General features: G+C 34.8%; 2 protein-coding genes across 3 annotated transcripts; one reads left to right on the top strand and one right to left on the bottom strand.

Annotated features, from left to right (window-relative positions):
* Positions 1 to 968: 968 nt before the first annotated feature.
* LOC137965823 (CASP-like protein 5B2) lies at positions 969 to 4,570 on the top strand. The gene is made up of 3 exons (XM_068812183.1): positions 969 to 1,491; positions 2,086 to 2,218; positions 4,112 to 4,570. Exons 1-3 carry the CDS (start codon positions 1,361 to 1,363, stop codon positions 4,310 to 4,312), a joined length of 465 nt encoding a protein of 154 aa, XP_068668284.1. The 5' UTR covers positions 969 to 1,360; the 3' UTR covers positions 4,313 to 4,570.
* Positions 4,571 to 6,161: 1,591 nt separating this feature from the next.
* On the bottom strand, positions 6,162 to 9,498 carry LOC137965821 (mannose-1-phosphate guanylyltransferase 1-like). Of its 2 annotated transcripts, none has more exons than XM_068812182.1 (5): positions 9,405 to 9,498; positions 7,927 to 8,084; positions 7,502 to 7,564; positions 7,180 to 7,419; positions 6,162 to 7,088 (listed from the first exon to the last, which is right to left on the bottom strand). In XM_068812182.1, the coding sequence occupies exons 2-5, from the start codon at positions 8,035 to 8,037 to the stop codon at positions 6,417 to 6,419; spliced, it is 1,086 nt and encodes a 361-aa protein (XP_068668283.1). In that variant the 5' UTR covers positions 8,038 to 8,084; positions 9,405 to 9,498; the 3' UTR covers positions 6,162 to 6,416. The 2 variants fall into 2 exon arrangements, with proteins under 2 accessions (XP_068668283.1, XP_068668282.1); XM_068812181.1 differs by having other exon boundaries at positions 7,927 to 8,061.
* Between the last annotated feature and the right edge of the window lie 7,094 nt (positions 9,499 to 16,592).

Raw genomic sequence — 16,592 nt, 5'->3', positions numbered from 1 at the left:
AAATTCTTGATTTGTTTAATGTGGATAAGCCTAAGAAATCAGCTTACATCCCAATTGAGTCTGGCCCTGAGTTTCTTCGCAATGTTATATAAAGACATTGACGACATTCTAGAGATTTTCCCCTTGTTGAGAAATCTCGGCTCAGTCAATCTGTAAGTCTTCTTGAATAATTAGAAAACTCGATTAATCATATTGAATTACAATTATGGGTCAATTAGTGAATTTGTAAGTAATAATAGTAGATAACATATTCGGGATTTGGACTAAAAGTCTCATAATATACTTGGGTGAATTGTCATAATTGACCTCAGTTATAAGAGAGAGGGTCCATGAATCCCTTTAAAAAAATATAATAATAATAAATAAACAAATAAAACAAGCCTCGCGATTTGGACCCTTCGCATATGGGATTAACCATATGATTACAAGTGAATGTGTGCCCCTAACTACACTCGAGAGAATCTGAGTTGGATGACCAAGAAAGGAAAAATATTGTGCCCTATTTGCATAGAGGAGTTTGGGTCTCCTATGGTTGTCCTAAGGAGAATTATATGGACCTTTGTAAGGACACTAACAAGATGATGTAGACTTCACTTGAGACGCTAAGTGGGGAATCAATGCCTCTTTCGGGACGCTGATTGAGCTTTGTAGACTGGCCAGTATTATGTTTATGGACTTATTGAGTCCAGCTCTAGGGTGCTAAACATACCCTATTAGCATTTTTGTCTGAATATTTAAATGTTATCATTCCATAAATAAAAAATCTAAGAATGGTATACATTGTAAAAATGTTAGATTATAATACATTTCTTGCATCCCATATTGTAATATATTAGACCTTTCCCTGTTTAGAGTTATGCACGTCATAAGCTATTAACGGGATCAGTAACCAGGATTAAAGAGCACGGCAGTCGGCAGATTGAAGTTGAACTCGAATAGAATACTACAGGCAGCAGAGTTACGGAATGGGGAGAGCATCCATTTGTTTGATCCTGTTGTCTTTGCCCTTTAACTTATTCTTTCTCCATTACCGTTAGTCGGGAGCGATAAAGAAGCCGCCCTGCCTTCCAAATTCCAGCTCTTCCAGGTCTACATTGCATGAGATACCGACGCCATAGGGCCGGGAACAGAGAAGGACAGGATCTAGTGCTTCAACTCGAGAATTTCAGTGCACAAAAGTTCCTAGCAAGCTTTCCTTTTTTATCTTACAAGTTACAAACTGCCTTCAAATCTAACGTTGCTACTCCTTGTGTGAAATTCAATGCACCTTTGCTCTGGGTAGAGAAGATTTCTATGGACGGTCTGTGAGACTCGTGTTTTGCTTCGGGACCCTGTGTTTCTGGAGGGTCCCTTGGAAAGAATGAAGAAGTTGCTGGGTGGGCCTGGTACGATCACCGGTCTTCTGCTGCGAGTTGGGCAGTGCTTGTGTGCTGCTGCATCCATTGGAGTGATGGTTTCGTCTCTGGGATTCTCTAATTATACTGCTTTCTGGTATAAATATTTTATATTTTTTTTATTCTGTTACATTTTTTTTAAACTCCTATCATCTGGTTTATAACTTTTCTAGTTTCGTTAGAGTTGATTGTTTGCTCGATGACTATAGAAGTTTTGAATGGGTTCAAGATGTTATTTCTCCACCAGTTGTTGTGTCTTTTTTGTGCCGTGTATATCCCATTTCCTTAGTTCCGTTTGATGTTGCACCTCTGGTCCACATACTGTGCGTGCAATTTCTTTCTACTTTTTTCCAAAAAAAAAAAAAGTATATGGCAGGTTTTGTCATTTGCAGGCTTGTTTAACTTGTGATTGGAGGGATGAAAAGGATTCAATGGAATCTTTTACTTCGGTTTTGTATGACCTGGTCCCATTTTTTTTTCAAATTTTAGACAAATGGATTAGTAGGTCGTTCTCAGATTGGAGAGTCCAGAAAAATTTGGGCATGCCCGACCATTAGATGGTAATAATTTTCCAGTTACATTTTGAAGTGTCCCACATTTCTGATTTTTAGGTAATTGCTGGATTTCAACCAGCATCCATTGACTTTCTAGGAGATTACTATGGCTATCAATCAAACATTTTTGCTTGCAGTTATTTGATTGCTTCAATGGGACTACAAGTTAGCTGGAGTTTGGGATTAGCTGGTCTTGACTTCTATGCTCTAAAGATTAGGAGAAACCTCCAGAGCCCTGTCTTAATAAGCCTGTTTGTAGTAGGTGATTGGGTAATGGTTCTTTCTGCACTCCATCTACTCTCTTTTTTTCTGCTTAAAAATGCAAGTGATGCAAACCGCTGAATGAACTATGGATGATTTATATTCTTTAGTTGGTAATGCTGCTGTCTGAAGTTGCATTTCATATTATCATATACCACTGAACCTTGCACTTTCATTTCAACTTTCCACAGAGGATTGAAGAGGGGAGAGAAAGAAAATCTTCAGGGTAAGAAACAGCAGAGTAAAAAACAAGCAGTCAGAGGAGCAGACTTATAAAGAAACGTAGTAATGGTTGAGTGGGGGAGAGAGACCAACATTCTGCATTTACCTTGTTTTTGTGTTATTGTTGAGGCAAGCATTTCAACATGATGTAAATAAAGGAGATTCAGCCTCTGCTGCTTTGATTATAGGGATCAAGACACTGTATGTTGAGGAATGAAAGCAATTTGTCAGTGATATTTCTCTTGATATTTTGTGAGGGATATTTCTGGTAAAAAAATGTGAAAGCAATTTGTGAGTGATATTTCTCTTGATGAGGACCCTCTCTAAAACAGCAGTTGGTTTAGATTCATGGAATAACAAAATTGAATGCTTCCTCAAGAGTGTGGGGAAATTAGATTTCAGCAACAATTAAGAAAACTACATCCTGAATTCAAGTTTATTGAGTAAAACTTTAATGATAGAAGGAGGGTTTATGCAGCTATTAAAAAAAAAACGGAAGTTTATTTAATTGCAAAAGAGTAATTTATGTGGTACATATGAAGGCCTCTTATAGGCGTACAAATAAATAAAATAGGGAACTTCTATGCTGCCCATTGTAGGAAATAGACTCTAATTAGGACGTATTAAATCTTTTTTTACCTGCTGGAAAGAATTCAAAAACAGGAAACAACTTTTAATTTACAGAGTTGTTAACTTTGGTAACCTTTGGTTTTTCCTTTGGTAACTTTGGTAACCTTTGGTTATTTACGGCCAATATCTGGTAACTTTTGTTTTTCCTACTGTTCAATCTGCTCTCTCTGTGGTGCTTTTGCAACTTCATGATCTATTTTGCTAATCATATACCTTTTGGTACTTGAGTATGGAGCTCAGTGTTGGTTTTTCGGTTTTTCCTACTGTTCAATCTCCTATCTCTTCTCACTTATCTCGTAATCCTAGTTCTTTCTCTTCTCTCTTCTCTTTTTCTCTACTCCTCTTCGTTAAACCAAAGGTTCTTCTCTTCTTCTCCTTTTTCCCTCTTCTTTAATTTTCTAATTGTCAACCTTCCTAGCCCTCTATCTCTTCTCTCATACTCTCCCACATGACTATCCTCTCTCTCCTTTTATCTCTCCCTTTCTCTCTTCTTACTTCCTCTTCTTCCCTACAATTATCCTTACCTGTTTTTTTTTGTATCCGCCTAATCTCCAAATTCACTTCTTCCCTACACTTAATTGAAGAAGATAGGTTCTTCCTAAGAAGTTCCTATCAGATTACCTCTTTATTTTTATTTTTTTCCTCCCTAGTTGGGCTAAAACTGGGGTAGATTATGTAGCTTGGAAGCAAAATTATCTGAAGAAAAACTAACATTACTAGAAAGTAAGGAAAAGTAATGAGAATTAAATCATCTGATATATACTACTACAACCACAACTTTGATCTTTCCACCAGCTGCATTTTATATTGCTATGTTAATACTTTTTTGGGTGCTTTGCCCATATTCTATCAGGTATATAGTTTACTGTATATACATTTGTATGTGGTGTGTAGGCTCTTTCTTTATTTCCTGTTATCGTTGCTCCGTGATGCATGAAAACCACTCTCTCTTTTCCTGTTAGCATTGTCCCTGATACACGAGCTCCTCCTCCTTTTTCTTATTGATCTATCTTATTGACTTTTCTACCCATTTTAACAACCATGGAACAGGTGACTGCAACTCTATCTCTTGCTGCCGCATGTTGTTCAGCCGGTGTAACAATTTTGTACATAAGAGACACCGATTACTGCAGGTCACAGCCCAATCTCGATTGTCATAGGTATCAAATTTCCATAGCTTTGGGTTTCATAACTTGGCTTCTCATTTACACCTCTTCCCTAGTTATGTTGTGGCTGTTGGCATCAATTTGAAGGCCGGTCCAACTCACACATCATCTTGCTATATATTTGCCTGTATACAAACATTTTGTTTTTTTTTTCCCATGAAGCTACCAAAGAACCCTTGCCAAAAAATGTCAGAAATGCTTGAGACATGTTGAACTGAGATATAGTTCAACGTGAAAAGACAATTTTGGTGAAGTCTTCTGTTGAGTGGTCTATAAAGTCATTTGGTCATGAAACAGAGTGATAATTTACAAATATATATATGTTTATATTTGGCTGCTGGAAGGGAACTTACCGAGTGAAATGTATGACTTGGACTCTGCAAGATAAGCTTAGTAATTATCCGAGTTTTCTATCCTCTATAGGTCTTATGGGGGGATCACTGCCATTGATCCTTGTCCACTAAACTACCACTGTCGACTTGTAATTTTGACCCCTATTGATAAGTTCAGATGAACTAATGAAGCTAAGGAAGCTCATTTAAAACCGAGTGAATTGACATATTCTAAGAATCTCTTGTCAGCGTAGAGGTTTGATATGTTAACAAGAAAATCTAAGTAGCTTCATTTTTTCTGCTTAAACCTCCTAACTGAAGAACACATTCTGTTTCATTCTAAAGCATGTCTCTCTCATCGTTGCCAATGATTCATAACCAGAATTCAGAATTTTGGGTAAATTTTTAGCTTTTTCTATGAACTGGTGGCTATATCTTCACTGAGAGACAGCTGAGGAATGGCGAATTTCTTGTGCTGATGAGGTGGTACTGTTTGCCATAAGAGCTGACCAAAACATATTACAGTTTAAAGTTAATGCACGTAGGCTAGTTTGAGGTTGTCTGTGATTAGGACCCTTGAATGAATCGCTTCAGGGTCTGTTTGGAACCCTTAGAAAAGTAAAAAAAATGAGATAATGATCAAATTCTTTTTTTCGATAACTAGTTTTTGAAATAATAATAGTCAAGTTCTTATTTTCTTTTTTTTCTTTTCCATGGAGTTCCAAACAAACCCTTTATGACCATCTGATGCAATTAGGGCAATTTATGGTTCACGAGGTCGAGTGGTTTGCTGAATTAAATCCAATATAATTTGACATTGATGCTATCAATCAAACAAATCAAATTAGTCGGTCCATGGGAAGTAAAGAGCCCTAAAGAAAAGTCTATACATTACTCATTGTGGCACATTTTGTTCCATAGAGTTGGCAATAGAGTGGATTCAGGGTGGCTGTGCCATGACTTCCAGCTCCTTCTCCCAAAAAACCAAATAAATTGACCCATAAAAGAACTGCCCAAATTCTAGTCCATTTCTGTTGAATTGGAAGACTGAAGCAGCACTTTTGGAAGCTCCAGAACACACAAATGATGAAAATGAAACCCGAGAAACACTTTTCCTCTTCGTGGCTCACGTTTGGATTGTGTTTGTACTGTTCTGGAGACTGGGATGTCATGGAAGATTACCATCAAAGCTATTTATGAGTGTAATTACAGTCAAATTTTATGAAAGGTTTCATCATTCCTCATGACATTAATATTAGACATGAATCCCAATTTGGGTTTTTGGCTTACAAGTAATCCCTTCCGAATAATAGTATGGGGCCGATTTGAATTAACAATGGCCAAATCTCTTCCTAATTTACTATATAGATGCCTGGTCTAAAGCATTTTTGGTTTATAACCGGGGGGATGAAGCTGCAAATGTGGGCTAATCTGAATTTATAATGGCGCCCAGTCTTGTGCTGAGGTCATTTCATAATTGAGGTGAACTGAAGCAGGATCCAGACTCTTTCAACTTACCCTAATATGAAGAAGTTGAGTCCATCCAGTACTTCATTTGTTAAAGACAAAAAGGTTTGCAGCTTAAATATGGCATTTGCTCAAACTGATATGGATGTTTTGAATGTAAGTTACAAAAAGGCAGTAAGCACTAACAGGAGTGTCCACATATTTACAGTATACAGACATCACATGGACATGAAACCTAAGCCTCCGACAGGAAAAAACAGATAAAAGAGCAAAGATAAACTAGAGGAAGGAAGGAGAGATGAGACTTATTACACTTTGGGAAAGAAATGAAACTGAAGAAACAAAAAGGAAAACGAACCGACACCCAAAATGCAATAACAGGCAATCTTCTCACATGACGATTTCCGGCTTCAGAATGCTGGACTTGATCTCCTTGTGGGGAAGTACCACCCCACCATTACTGTAAATCTCATCACACACATGAACATCTTCTCCGAGGATGGTCATGTTCTCAACACGAGCCCATTGCCCAACAGTAGAGTGCCAACCTATGATACTACTGGAGATGCAGGCATGCTTCTTGATGCGAACTCCACGCATGACGGTGCACCGAGAGAGCCGCACTCCTGATTCAACCACACAACCTGGTCCAATGGCCACATCTGGACCAATCAAACAGCTCTCTCCAATCTTTGCAGTCTCATGGACTATGACATTTCCAACAATGTGAGAACCGGCAGCCAAATGGGAGGGGGATTTCTTGCGCAATGACTCCAGATAGAGTCTAAGACCAGTGATGTAGTCCCTTGGCTGTCCAATATCCATCCAGAACCCAGGTAGGACCATGGCAAAAAGCTTCTTCTCTGTTGCAATTTTAGGAAAGACCTCTTTCTCAATAGAAGTAGGCTTCAATTGGATCCGATCAAGAACAGAAGGGTTCAACAAGTAGATTCCAGCATTGATCTTGTTACCCACAAATATCTTTGGCTTCTCAACAAATTTCTCAACTTTCCCTGTCCCTTCCTCCGTCACAACAACGCCATACTTGGAAGGCTCATCTACCTATCCATCCAATTACTTGTATATGATTAGAATTGTTTTTTACATTTAGTCAGCATTTCGCAGCTAAATGAACAACAATGTTTCTTCTAACATTGGTAACCATGATCGAGGCCTCTCCACCATGAGCTTTGTGAAAGTCAATCATTTCTTTGAGGGGGTACTCGCTAATAACATCACTGTTCAGGACAAAGAATGGCTCACCAGATTCATCAATCAGTTTCTCCCTTGCAAGAGCCAAAGGTCCTGCAGTACCAAGAGGCTCAGTCTCTTGTGAGCAAGTGATTTTAATCCCAAGCTTGGTCTCAAATTCCTTCAAGAAGTTGAGCATAACCTGCAAAAATAGATATTGATATTCAGTGTAGAACGAAATATCACTGAGCCAGCCAAATGCATGCTGTCTTGGATCGACTTACCTCCGGTTGGTAGTTGATGGCCAAGACAACTTCGGTTACTCCAATGGCTTTCAAGGCTTCAATCTAATTACAAGCAAAATCACAAGATTGAAAAAGCTGTTAATAAAACGTTAAAAACTAACAAATAAAGTCTACTGAACAAAATTCTCAATTCTGATGGCCAAAAAAAGATAGACATGCATGGAAATACATAAATACTTGCATCCATGGTAATGCGCAAAATGACACTTTTCTTCCCAAAATTGTATTCTAAGTAGATTTCTAGACGAAGCACCACACAAATCAAAGGGGGATCAAGTACCCGGCATTTGAACAAAAATGACAGGAAAATAAGGTCATGTTACTGAAAAGTTCAATTTGAAAAAAAAAGAATTAAATTCACAAAAAAAAAAAAAATGTGAAAGAGATCAATTCACCAAACGTACCTGATGCAAGATCATAGGCTTGTTTGCAAAATCAACCAGAGGTTTTGGGATACTCAGAGTCAATGGCCGCAAACGAGTGCCAAACCCTCCAACAAGAATTAAAGCCTTCATGACAAGGGCACAAGCCTGCTACACCTGTAGATTTGCCCGTCAAAAACCTAGTAAACAACTCTGAGAGCTTCAGTTGGACATGCTGGAATGCATGAAAAAAGGAAGATGCTGTGTGAGAATCAGATCATGACAACAGACTGTGCTCATCAGTTAGGTGCTGTCAATCTCAACTGTGCTGGGTGTCTCTTATAACGAGCCACACATTCAAACAGCCGCTAAAGAAGGGTAAGAGCACCAAAATGCTATACAGTAAGGAAACGTATGTCCTTTTATGCTTTTAATTGCTCGAGAAAAGCTACAGATTCCAGCTGAATACAAGTAAGAGTTTCATTGGATATAGGATGTCTTTGAGAACAAATAATGAAACTGCAGATATTTGTCCTCAGGAAGATTTTCCGACACTGGATACTGAATACTCGAAATAATAAAATAAGAGAGACTTCGGAAATCACTAGGAACATTCAAAGGAACCAGAACCTATACTCCTATACACTCTGTTGGGATCTTGTGAAGAGAAAATTACGCTGATCAATTTGTTTAGAGAACGGATTGACTGCGAGCAAGAGACCAGGTTGCAGGACACGGGTATTGAAACAAGCGAGAAAACGCTAAAAGGACGAACTTACTTTGTCAATGTTCAGGGATCATTGCAGCTTTTTGTTTCAAAAGACTACATGCCGAAAGAGAAAAAAAAGAAAGACCCTAACAGGCGTAGAAAAATTCAAGACTAATGAAAGGCAAAAGAATCATTCGAAAGGGATCCCAAAGAAATGCGGAAGGAGATCAAATCTAACCACGAAACCAAGACGAAATTTCCTTATTAAAACAGTGAACTAGTCCAGATCTGATCTACATTCGATTACAGACTCACATCTACACTAACAAGTACTAACAAGAAGATAGGATCTAAATTCTAAGTGTCAACAGATTTTGAATACCGAAAGCAACAAGCCACCACCAAGCTAGATCTACCAGACGCGAGGAAAATCAACACCATAGGGACAAGAAGAACAGAAACAGAGAATCAACAGCACTAACCATATCATCCGCAAGTGCTGGATGAAGCAAGAGAGAAGAAAACAGAAGTTGCCCAAAATTCAAGAGAAAAAACACAGACCCATTTCAAGTTGAAGCAATTCCCAAACCACTGCAATAAGAAGACGAATAACTCGTAGCAACCCAGTGACATTGCTCGACGAAATTCTGTGAGATTTTGCGACGACTCTTTTGCAAAAAAAAAACAAAAAAGAAGAAGAAGAAGATAAGACCCCGTCACTCCTTTTCCTCAAAATGACATAATTCTCCGTCTCAACCTGAAACATTGATGCAGGAAGGAAAACCACCGCCATAAATTCGCCTGATCTTACCGAAAAATTCGTACGACACCGGAATAGACGCTTCGGGCAGCGGCGGGAACGTGAGATTCCGGTGATTCTCTTCCCTCGGGAATTACAAAGACTATTAGGCTATTAGCCGACGAATTTTCTATTCGGTGCTTTCAAATTTAAACGAACTTTTTTTCTGCATCAGAAGTTCAATATTTTGCATTTTGATGTCATAAAAACTATGAAGAAATTGCCTGAATAGACTGAAATGAGGCTATCGTTGTCAACTGGAATTTAATCTACAAAATGATAAAAAAAAAAATCAAACATAGTTCATGAGGAAGAAAATGTTCATTGATTCTCTAACTACCCAAAAACATAGACATTTGATGATTTTACTCTTAAATGATTTCGAGTTAAAAATGTAATAAAAGTAGTCGACTCCAAGAAACAAAAGCAATCAAACCCAAGGTGTATGGAGTCGAGCACATGCTATTATAGCTAGACAAAACAAAAAACGCAGCAAAACAAACTTAAAAGGTAGTTGAGTCAAATTTCTATAAAATCACTAGAATGAGTCAACCCCACAGGAAAGGAGTCGACCCCATATAGTTAGCTACAAAGAATAAGGAGTCAAACTCGAGTTATAATTAATTTTGAATTAATTAAAGAGTCAATCCCTATAGGAAGAATCAATATATAAGAGTCGACTACATCAAGTGGATTTGACCCAGATTGAAGCTACTGAACAAGAAGGATTTGACCCTAGCAAAAAGGAGTCGACCCTTGTAAGAAGAATCAATATATGGGACACGACTACTTCAAGTGGATTTGACCTAGACTGAAGCTACTAAACAAGAAAGATTTGACCCTTGCAAAGTCGACCCCTATAACAAATAGAAGATATGGCATTTGAGTTAGATAGAGAATTCGACCCCAAAAGAGCCATTAGAGCACAAGGGATTAGACCCCAAGCTATAGAAATGGGAATTCAAGATATTCCGGAGGCCATAACTTTGACTGTACATCATGAAATTATAAGTAACCTTCAAAATGACAAGCAACACTAGTAGAATTGATTAAGTATTTTTATAATTTTTGGGTTATTTTTCATTAATTTACTACAAGAGCTAGGAATAAACCTTTTTTTTTTTTTTTTGCAAATGGCTAGCTTTTTAACTTGGATTTTATCCTATAAATACTCAAATCATTCCTAGCCTTTACATCAACATCATCCACAAAATTTCCAAAGCCTCTCTGTCATATGCAAGTCGTTTCAACGGGCTTGTTTGAAATATGAGATTGAAGTCTCAACTTAAAGTTTTGAGCAAAGTATTATTTTGTTTATTTTAGCACCCCTTGATACTTTCTCAAAATGTTAAAATCTTGAATACTATCTATTTGAGCCTTTGATTTTCAAATTAAAAATTCTATTTTAAATAGCATCAATTGATTTTGATTTTATATATACTATAGTGTTGCTAATCAAATTGATAGTTTCTTCTAGAAATTCTAGTGTAACTCTATCATTGCTTTCAATTGTATATCTATTTGTAAAAGCGCTGGTTAGTGAGCACATTGTGAAGCAAGAAGTCCTTGCTCTTAAGTCAATCGAAGTAAATTGACTTTTTGTAATGTATAAATATCTATAACTAAGCAAAGAAATCAAATGCTATCCATCTTTTCATCTAATAAGTTCTCAAAAAAAATGGTTGAGTAGACATGATTGTTCACGATATTTTGAAATGGTTAGCAAATTGTCACTTGGACTCTCAACTTGAAACGATTGAGAGAAAGTTTTAACGCGTTTGATGGATAATAAACTCAGACAATAAATTAGATGAAAAGTTGAACATCTAATCTTCTGAGATTGGACAATGATGACCTTATGTAAATCCATGTTAAAAGACACCCAATGTATAGTGGTGGCATGACTAGTAAATAAGGAAAACTTTCATAGAGATGACATAGAATTATAATTGTGCAAGTTGTTGTATGTCCTCTCATATCCTTTTTCTTTTGAAGCATATAGCCCTAAGGGTATTTTAGTTATTGTAAATACCTTCCCACAACTATAAATATAGCCTCAAGACATGGGGTAGAACATTCAAGATTCTTCCTCTTGACTCAAATTCATCCATATACACCTTTCTTTTTTTCTCTTTCTTCTCTCCCTTAGTTTTTTCTCTCCTTTCTCCCAAAATCTAGAGTTCCTCTCTCCTCTCCTTCCCCTCATATATTTTATAGTTATGTGTTGGAACTAGAAATCAACATGGTATTAGAGATGGCAAATTTCTAATATGGAAAATGAGAAGAAAATGGAAAAAAAAAGGAGGAAGAAGAAAAATAAAAAAATAAAAAGTAAAAATGAGGAGTTTCTCATTTTTTCCCTTAGTCTTCTTTCCCAAATCATATTTTTCATTGGATTTTTCACTCTCTTACCGTAAGTTTCATATAGAAATTTATATACCTATGGAAAGATCTTTGACTGTAGTTTTTATATAAAAAAGAATTGTTTCAATCAGAGTTTTTTAAAAAAATTAATTAACATCTGAAGTAATAAAGGTCAAGCAACATAAAATTTTCTAGAAGCAGAACGCCTCAACTTTCAATACATTTTGTACCAACATGATGCAAAAATTCGAATTTAACCCAAATTTTTTGCTTCACTTTTTGAGTTAGTAATATTTTTATAAAAATTTCCTCCAAAATCTATGTCAAAACTTTCTAATTGGAGATTTATTTTAAGTTTGCCCAATCATCATGTTCATAGAGGAATTTTTTTTTTTCTGCATCAGAAGTTCAATATTTTGCATTTTGATGTCATAAAAACTATGAAGAAATTGCCTGAATCGACTGAAATGAGGCTATCGCTGTCACCTGGAATTTAATCTACAAAATGATAAAAAAAAAAATTAAACATAGTTCATGAGGAAGAAAAAGTTCATTGATTCTGTAAGTACCCAAAAACATAGACATTTTGATGATTTTACTCTTAAATGTGAACAAATTGATTTTTGAGTTAAAAATGTAATAAAAGTAGTCGACTCCAAGAAACAAAAGTAATCAAACCCAAGGTGTATGGAGTCGAGCACATGCTACTATAACTAGACAAAACAAAAAACGCAGCAAAACAAATTTGAAAGGTAGTTGAGTCAAGCGTATACATGTATGGAGTCGAGCACACAAGCAATATGCCAAGCTAATAAAAATTGTTTTTCAAATCAAATTTCTATAAAATCACTAGAATGAGTCAACCCCATAGGAAAGGAGTTGACCCCATATAGTTAGCTACAAGGAACAAGGAGTCAAACTCGAGTTATAATTAATTTTGAATTAATTAAGGAGTCAATCCCTATAGGAAGAATCAATATATAGGAGTCGACTACATCAAGTGGATTTGACCCGAACTGAAGCTACTGAACAAGAAGGATTTGACCCTAGCAAAAAGGAGTCGACCCTTGTAGGAAGAATCAATATATAGGACACGACTACTTCAAGTGGATTTGACCTAGACTGAAGCTACTAAACAAGAAGGATTTGACTCCTGCAAAAAGGAGTTGACCCCTATAACAAATAGAAGATATGGCATTTGAGTTAGATAAATACTCAAATCATTCCTAGCCTTTACATCAACATTATCCACAAAATTTCCAAAGCCTCTCTATCATATGCAAGTCGTCTCAATGGGCTTGTTTGAAATATGAGATTGGAGTCTCAACTTAAAGTTTTGAGCAAAGTAATATTTTGTTTATTTTAACATCCCTTAGATACTTTCTCAAAGTGTTTGAAGTCTTGAATACTACCTATTTGAGCCTTTGATTTTCAAATTAAAAATTTTATTCTAAATAGCATCAATTGATTTTGATTTTATATTTACTAATCAAATTGATAGCTTCTTCTAGAAATTCTAGTGTAACTCTGTCATTGCTTTCAATTGTATATCTATTTGTACAAGATATGGTTAGTGATCACATTGTGAAGCAAGAAGTCCTTGCACTTAAGTCAATCGAAGTAAATTGACTTTGTGTAATTTATAGATATCTATACCTAAGCAAAGAAATCAAATGCTAGCCATCTTTTCATCTAATAAGTTCTCAAACAAAAAAATATGGTTGAGTAGGCATGATTGTTCAGGATATTTTCAAATGGTTAGCAAATTGACACTTGGACTCTCACTTGAAACAATTGAGAGAAAGTTTTGACGCGTTTGATGGATAATAAACTCAAACAATAAATTAGATGAAAAGTTGAACATCTAATCTTTTGAGATTGGACAATGATGACCTTATGTAAATCCATGTTAAAAGACACCCAATGTATAGGGGTGGCATGGCAAGTAAATAAGGAGAATTTCATAGAGATAGTGTAGAATTGTAATTGTGCAATTTATTGTATGTTTTTTATGTCTTTTTATGTCCTTTTCCTTTTGAAGCATATAGCCCTAAGGGCATTTTAGTCATTGTAAACACCTTCCCACAACTATAAATATAGCCTCAAGACATGGGGTAGAACATTCAAGATTCTTCCTCTTGGCTCAAATTCATCCATACACCCCTCTCTTTTTTTCTCTTCCTTCTCTCCCTTGGTTTTTTCTCCATTTTTTTCTCATTTTCCATGTTAGAAATTTGTCATCTCTAATACCATGTTGATTTCTAGTTCCGACACGTAACTATAAGAGATCTAAGGGGAAGGAGAGGAGACATAAAAAATAAAAATGAGGAGTTTCTCATTTTTTTCCTTTAGTCTTCTTTCCCAAATCTTATTTTTCATTGGATTTTTCACTCTCTTACTATAAGTTTCATATAGAAATTTATATACCTTTGGAAAGTTCTTTGACTATAGTTTTTATATAAAAAAAAATTCAATCAAAGTTTTTTAAAAGCATTAATTAATATCTGAAGTAGTAAAGTGCAAGCAGCAGAAAAATTTCTAGTAGCAGAAAGCCTCAACTTTTAGAACAATTTGTACCAACATGATTGAAAATTTATGTACATAATTATATGTCAAAAAAAATCTATGTAAGTCTACTTTCTATCCAAGAAATCTTTTCTCAATCTCATCTTTCTAAAGAGAGACATCCATATTAGAAGAATCAAGGTCATGTTGGTAGCCTATTGTGTGCGAAAATTCGAATTTAACCCAAGTTTTTTGCTTCACTTTTTGAGTTACTAATATTGGTTAAGTTTCATATTTTTTTCAAACTCTAGTCAATATGTTACCAACCTGAGTATCTTTACTTCTTTAGTTCTTTTATTTGATCTAACATTACATTAGTTTCCTTAAGAGAAGTTTTTCCCTATATGAGTTTAATTTCCTTCTTGACAATGTCTTGTTTCCTCATTCTAAATTCCAAATATTAGTTTCCTAAATCTGCCTTATTCCAAAATTATCTTTTGAAAATTTTCTTTCCAAATTGTACAAATTGTGTTAAAAAGTAATTACCTTATATTAGAAGTCTATGTTTAGAAAATTTTCATTATTATGTCTCATGTCAAAACTTTCTAATTGGAGATTTTTTTAAGTTTCCTCAATCATCATATTCATAGAGGAATTATTTTTTATCTCCGTTTTGGGTCATACATGGTCAAATTTATTAAGTTATTTCAGTTTTACCATTAGTCGCCTTCTTATTACTGTGGCGGTTATTTTCTCTTTTTTTAATCCCCCATTACCAGGTGAATATGGTTTAATTAAATAGAGGAACTATCACTTTTAACATAAGTAGAATGTAAAAGAGAAATTGTCATATAGGTGGAAGTTATATCTACAATGAGTTTAGAAGCTAGTACTCTATTAAGTAACTTTTTGCATAGATCAAGGAAAAAATATGACTAGTTAATTTACAAAACTTTTTGTGTAGTTTTTCTCTCAAATCCCATATGCTTCCTGTGCTCCACCTTCTCCACCAAGTTTGCTATGTCTAGCCCTCCTGCAACATAAGGCACTCATAGAATTGAGTTATTTTCGCCATAATTCTCTGAATGTTAACCTTATTAGGTAGGGCTTGGTTTTCTAAAATAAAATGTCAAAAAATTAGAAATCATTCTCCAACTCTGACCTTGATCCTATTATTAGCTAGGTAATAAAGACTTAAAAAAAAAAGTAAGCTTGAAATGATTTAAGAGGAAAAAATATATGATTTTTTTCGTACGATAATGGGTTTCAAACTAGCAATATGTTATATTCATGGAGTTAAAGAAACCCCTCTCCAATAAACCAAACCATGAGGAGGATTCCACATGAAGTAGCAATGGCAAATGAGACTCTTCTTCAAGAGCTAGGAGGAGTAGAACCTCACTCTCCCCACAATTTAGGGCTTATTTGTTCTAATAAAAAACCATTAGAGAAATTAATTTTCTCTCCAATTATTAGTTCACATAAACAACTTCTTTGAAGGACTCCGGATTTTCATGCCTGTTTTTATGAGAACATAAACAAGATATACTTTCAAAGTCCAATATTACTTCAGCCCTATTAGTGCACTCCGAAAGTGAAAATGAAAGTGAAAGTACATTCACTAGTGAAAATAACCCAAAACCTATTAATGTACACTCTAAGTGGCGAGTGAAAGTGAATCACCTAGGTAATTTACTTTTACTCATTCTTAAACAAAACGAGTGAAAGTGCAATCACTCCCTAAGGTTAGTAAATTGACTTTCACTTGATCTCTCTCTTGTTCTATTCATTCTGCCCTCTTACTCTTGCATTTGCATATGATAAAATTAAACATTTGTTTAAGAAGTTTATTTTATAAATTTAATTAAATTTTAAAAATAATATAATTTATAATTATTTATTAATTTATTTATTTTTAATTTTATCTTAGTTTATTAACATAATAATTAAATAAAATTATCTTATAAAAATTAAATCAATCAGAGTAATTTTATATAATAAAATAACCTCTTTTTTATTTATATAAATTCATAATTTTAATATTATATTTGATTTCTAATTTAAGAGTGAGAATTTAGATATTACAAAAGTAACAATTTGATTAAGTACTTGGATATTATAAAAGTAAGTTTTTTTAATCATTTTATTTTTATTTATTTATTTAACTAAATAATTGTTTTTTTAATTATGTATTGATTTAAAACAAGTTTAATATTATATTTAATGACTATTTTAAGAGTGAGAATTTGGATATTTTTGAAGTAATAATTTGATTACCATTTGGATATTATAAAAGTAAGGATTTGTTTAATCATTTTATTTTTTATATAT

The sequence above is a fragment of the Aristolochia californica genome, unplaced genomic scaffold (genome assembly GCF_029961685.1).
Source record: "Aristolochia californica isolate CCGP_79_NKW_82.1479 unplaced genomic scaffold, dmAriCali1.0.hap1 SCAF_5, whole genome shotgun sequence".
Lineage (NCBI taxonomy): Eukaryota > Viridiplantae > Streptophyta > Magnoliopsida > Piperales > Aristolochiaceae > Aristolochia > Aristolochia californica.
This window is presented reverse-complemented; position numbering and strand designations above follow the sequence as displayed.